This window comes from Monodon monoceros, unplaced genomic scaffold (genome assembly GCF_005190385.1).
Source record: "Monodon monoceros isolate NGI ecotype Baffin Bay Population unplaced genomic scaffold, NGI_Narwhal_1 Super_Scaffold_20, whole genome shotgun sequence".
Lineage (NCBI taxonomy): Eukaryota > Metazoa > Chordata > Mammalia > Artiodactyla > Monodontidae > Monodon > Monodon monoceros.
The window spans coordinates 17664067-17669933 of NW_021703777.1; the positions used below are offsets into that span (position 1 = coordinate 17664067).

Below are 5867 nucleotides of genomic sequence, written 5' to 3' on the forward strand. Positions count from 1 at the left end.
GCGCGCCCGCCGCGGCCGCGCGCCGCCGTCCACCCGCTCGCCGCCCGCCGGCCCCCAGCGGCGCTGCGCGCGCCACCCAACCGTCGCCGCCCGCCGCGAGATCGGAGGCTGCTCCGCTCGCCGCCGACAAAACACCTCCCCCCCGCTCTTCCAAATCCTGTCTCCGCGCGTTCCCAGCCGTTGCCGCTTCAAACCCATCTCCGTTTGTAACGGGTTTTTCTCCCGCCGGCAAAAACCCGCGGAGTCTTCGAGCGCCTCCACCAAGTTTACCATTTCAAATTCTGCTGAAGCTCAAACAAGCAAGGCAGAGAGAGGACTAGTCAAACACCCAACGAGAACCTGCCGCCTACTCCTTCGTCGCACCGCGATTCAAACTGCGCTGTCTCCCGCCTTCCCCGCTCCCTTTATACTGCAGAATGTTCCCTCATCCGGGAACTCGGATTGCTCATCCCACCAATGGCTGCTACCCGCCCTCGGGACGCGTCCTTGAAGCCCCAGCCAATGAGCAAGCGAAGAAAAGGGCGGAGGGGCGGGCGCTTCGCAGCTCGAGCCGCTATTGGGGCGTGGGGAAGGTGATGGGGGAGGGCAGAGGGATGGGAACTGGGGAGAAGAAGGGCACGGCGGCGGGAGGGAAGAAACAGAGCGAGCTACGCTGCGGGAGCAAGGGGACCCGCCGGCTGTGGTCACGTGCTTGGGAGGAGGGGCTGAGAGGCTTAGGGGAGGGGCATGCAGTACCGAGCACCGCCCCCCTCCCCCCCCCCCCACGTCACCCGCTCAGCCTTCTTCTCCTAGCCTGGTTCCAGAGACCACGTGAAGTCTCCGCGGGGTCTAGCGCGCCCTCCTTCCCGCCCTGCCCCCCCCCGCAAGAGCACCTCGCAGGCGGAGACCCACCAGTCCTCATCCTTCTTCCGGGGCCCGGGGTACCCGCCTCCCCGGTCCCCTCTGCATCCCTGCGGCTCCTCCGGTCTGACAGGTAGCGCGAACGCGTCCAGTGAGAGGAGCCCCGAGTTCATCGCGAACCACAGCCTTGATAGTGATGCCGCGTTCCTTACCCCTAGGCGAGTCCCGAGACACCGACTGATCACGACCCACTGTTGCCACTTCATTTTCAGCTGAATGTCCCTACTCTTCCTTTCCTCACGACTTGTGACTCCCCTACCTCCCCTACCCCACCCCAACGGGATAGTTTCGCAGGAAAATCAGTGAAGCAAAGCCACCTCGTTGGTCACAAAAGACGTTTTGGTCTACCCATAGAGGGCTTGGGGTGAGGCGATTATCTTTTCTTAAATCATAAGCCATGTTTTTCTGGAAATTACATGTCAATGGGTTGTACCTATAGCCTGGTGTCTAAAGTTGATTTACTGAAACCTTAAAGCTATTACGTGTCAACTTGTATGCTAAACAGTTTGCTACATGACAAATGTTCGGTAAATGTCAGTGGGGTAACTCCCAACATGATTCACAGACAGTTACAGATGGTCCGTGTAATCAATTGCAAATGGTGGGCTTAAAAAATAGTACTGTACACACACAGTACGATCCTAATGCCAGCTACCTAGTCTTCCAACTAATAGATTAATAACACCTGTATACATGTCCAGCTGCTTGAAGAAAGCAGTGATCTAAATCTTTAACATTTATAGTAGTTAATAGTGTATTACATTTTAAACATATTTCAGTATTTCTGACGTCAAGAAATTTTGAAATACATACTTTTAAATACTGTAGTTCGGGTTTCAATTTGAAAGATTTTATCAAATTAGAGGACCTCTCTATTTCTAGGAGTTAAGTTCCAAGATTCCCAGCAATTTGACACGAAGGCTTCTTATTTTCTTCCCCTTGCAACTGAGATTTCTTAGGATGTAATCAATAGCAAGAGTTAATCAGTTCTCCCACTGAATTGATATAATGACATTAAAAGCTATGAAACCTGATGTAATAGTTAACCTGAGCTCCACTGAGGCTTCCTGATATATAACTCACAAACCTACATTAATACCTTTTCCAGTTTGGAGACTATATATGTACTCTTTGCTATGAGGCCCAGCTAAAGGAATTCACTGTTGCCTCACTGAATAGTGGTTAAGAGAATGAGTCAGGAGCAGGTAGAAAAGAATTCTGCTCTGCTTCCTTCTCAATGTGTCACCTTAGTTACTTTTTGGAGCTTCAAGTTCCTCTTATATGAAAAGGGTATGGGAACACCTATTTTCACATGGTTGTTGAAAGATTAAAGGAGAAGGTATGTGATGTACGCGCTAACGTGTTTATCACATAGCAAGCCCTTGATGATAACTATGGTATCTTCTACACTGGATGTTGGGGAGGGATGAAATAAAGTATCTTTGATTCCTAAGTCTTTTTCCCTGTTCAGTGCATTGTTGTCCTTTGACATGAAAGCAGCAAGCCTGAAACCTACCCGAAGTATACGCAACCAAGTCATCCAACATCCAGACTAAAATCCAAAATTGGTTTAATGCTTTCAATAGTTTTCCCCATCCTTTGGAGAATCGGAGAATATCAGTTTCAACACTTTTCACAGCAGTTTTGTGAAGGTTTCCTACTCGCTTTGCTGCCCTGGAAACAGCATGGTAAAAATGTGTTAATATTCTTGGTTTCTCCTCAACTTGGGTTTATACTAATACATGTAATACACGTGTATATATATAGCCAGAGCTATATACTTCTTTTTGTTCAATGCCATACCCAGTCAGCTACTTAGTAAGTGCTCTCTTATCGTAGGAAACTAAGCTAATATGAGGTAGATGGCTCCACTGTTATTGACTTTCTCCTTAATAGTCTTTTCCTAACTCAGCCACACTTTCTATGACCAATTATTATCCCCTCTCAAACACTAGTATGAATGTTAACTTCTATTCTTGACTTTTTGAGAGATGGTCTCACACTGGGGAATCTCAAATTTCTCGAGTATATCTTACTTTGAACACCTGTTTTTAAGCAAATGCAAACAGACTTCCCAGTTATTTCAAAGGATATCAGCCTACCACTGGTAGTGGTCTCTGGCCTGTTAGGAACCCGGGCCTCACAGCAGGAGGTAAGCGGCGGGGGAGCGAGCAAAGCTTCATCAGTACTTATAGCCGCTCCCATCACTCGCATTACTGCCTGAGCTCCGTCTCCTGTCAGCATTATGGTGAGTTGTATAATTATTTCACTATATATTTGAATGTAATAATAATAGAAATAAAGTGCACAATAAATGTAATGTGCTTGAATCATCCCCAAACCACCCCCCTGCCCCCGGTCTGTGGAAAAATTGTCTTCCCAGAACCCGGTCCCTGGTGCCAAAAAGGTTGGGGACCACTGGCCTAGATAGATAATGGCAGAATTCTTTTGGTTAGATAATCCACATTAGAATCTTGGCATCCACCTAGGGCATCCGGGAAAGAAAGTGCCATCAAGGGCTCACTCAGTTGTCAATGACTGAGTCCCGCTGCAGTATAATACAAAATATTGAGCTAGAGTAAAAGAACTGGGAATGGTTCTGGGCAGCCAGCCACTTACGAACTATATGGCCCTGAGTAGGTTGAACTCTAAGCCACAGTTTCTTCATTTTTTATAGAGGGATTCACAGCACTAGATAAGCCAACCTCACAGAATTGTGAAAGGAGTTCATGAAGTGTGAGGAATATACTCCATATATTCTAATATGATGTACTAATATTTGTGGCACAAAGGCCATAGTTCTCCCTGAATTCTTCACGTAAGTGTGATTATGTTAAGAGAAGCCTATGTGTTTAACTCAGTGTTGATGAAACAAAGACCATGGATTTAAATTCCAAATTTCCCAGTTATATACCTCCCATGACCACAGATTTCACACACTTAATTCACAAATACAGGGCATAAGTAAAGAGGATCAGCTGAATCTACTCTACCTGATCCATTGCCATTTCAGGAAAAACAATTCAAAGATCATGGGACCCAATATCTCTTTTAATACAGCACTAAGTTATTTTTTCTGTATGTTAACAGTCCTCAAAATTTTTGGAAATTTGCTGTTAATTTTAAAATTAAAAAATTGAGGGTCTTTTCTTCTCATATTATCCTTTCATTGTCTATTATTGATCTTTAGGATTTGCTGGGTAGAGAGAGGGAGTCTATGTGTTGATATTGTTTTCCTAAATAATATTTCACCTATATTGGTATTTAATAACTTATCCCTCCAGCTAAATTGTACATTCACTTGCATAATAATGTCCCTATCATATGTTTTTAACATAATTTCAAGGAGATTGTTATTGACAGTTAACACATTTTTATTGTTGTATTGTCTTCTTTGTCTTTATATGTACAACTGAAATGGAATACAATACCATACATCATAACATATGATATATAATCCCTCCCTAATAAAGGAATAGATGTGATATATTCCAGTTTGGTGCTCTCAGCCTGTTAGATAAACTAGAACACAACCATTAAATTGTACCAGGCAACAGGCCAAGCAATAGCAGTTGGGAGATGGGATGTATAAGGCTCAGGTTCTTCCTTCCATCTAGCTGAGAGGATTAGACAAGGAAGAAAATTTAAACAATGCTCTAATCATTAAGGCCACATTTCTAAGGCTGTTACAAAATAAGTACCTGATTGGCTGCTAAATCGACAGTTCCTCTAGCTTGAAGGACAGAAAAAAACATGGGCTGAAGTGTCTTGAAGAATTTCTGTTTAAATGGACAAGGGGAGAGATTGACTAGAATGACAGGTTAACGTAAGGAAGTAGCAGTTAGAAGGTAAGTGTGGCAGTGATTCCTGGTTATAACCCTGTGTCTATTTTCCCATCTTCCTCAGTACTGGAACTTCAAATTTTTAGTGGGACACTTGGTCATGAGAATATAAGTACATTTGGCCGTGGAAATAAGTTTTGACCAAAGGGTGTAAGCGGCAATGGTAGGCACAAAAAAGATCTAGGAAATTTCCTTAAAAGAGACAAGTCCTTTTCTTTTCCATTTCTTCTCACTGACTGGAATAAAGACAAAGTTGGAAAGCCATTTTGGACCATGAAATAAACTTGGGAATGTAGGCCACATGTAAAGGAAATCAGATAGAATGAGCAAGAGTCTTTGATACTATGGAGTTTCAAACCTGCCCTGGATCTCTTTGAACTTTTACATCTATTTTGTTTGAGCCACTTTTATTTTGTATTGTCTATCACTTGCTGAACCTGATCTTAACCATTACAGTAAGTCAACACCCTAAATCTTAAGGAAAGATAGCACCGTTTACCCTGAGGCACTAAGAAACCAATCAATATTTCTGAGAAGGGGTTCCTTGATTTTAGGGTACTAATCTAGCATGGTGTACAAGGCAAATGACAAAAGGGAAAATTTTTGTTCAAAGGCTGGTAAAGCTGATGTATGTCATTTAGGTATAAACCCTAAAACCAGTATAACACTGAAACCAAGACAAGGATGTAAAACATCTTGAAGGAAGACTCAATAAGATTTAGTAGCTAGGTGTGACATTTAGGAAGGTATAGGAAGTGGACATGGATAAATGAGAGAGGGCGTGAAAGAAGATACTCAGGTTTTTAGATTGGTGGTCTAAGGTATGAAGTGGCATCTATAGAAATGGGGATGCCAAAAGGGTAGACACGGATGGGCAGAGGAGAGAAAAAAGAGGAAAGTCAGGAAAGTTCTGAAATATTTAAGTTGACATTTGGGGAATTCAAGTGGAATTTTCTAGTAAGTATGTTGGCAATAAGGGCAGGAACTTCTGAAAGAAGAAGTTTCAAAGATATATCCCAAGAAGGATTCCCAACAAAAACATTAGGCGATGATGTCAGAACTGTTGAAAGATAAACTGAGGCATATTTAAAAGTTTTAAGAGTTTATTTGAGCAAAAATCAGTTG

At 43.4% G+C, this 5867-nt stretch overlaps 1 protein-coding gene across 2 annotated transcripts in view; it reads right to left on the minus strand.

Moving 5' to 3' along the window:
• Nucleotides 1-490, minus strand: part of LOC114902246 (histone H2A.Z) — a 2709-nt gene extending 2219 nt beyond the window's left edge. Inside the window, exon 1 of one of the 2 annotated variants that reach the window (XM_029234540.1) lies at nucleotides 271-384. In XM_029234540.1, the coding sequence (XP_029090373.1) occupies nucleotides 271-273 (3 nt within the window). In that variant the 5' untranslated portion in view covers nucleotides 274-384. Of the gene's footprint in view, nucleotides 1-270 lie in introns of both variants that reach the window. The other variant, XM_029234539.1, reaches the window with a different exon arrangement.
• Between the last annotated feature and the right edge of the window lie 5377 nt (nucleotides 491-5867).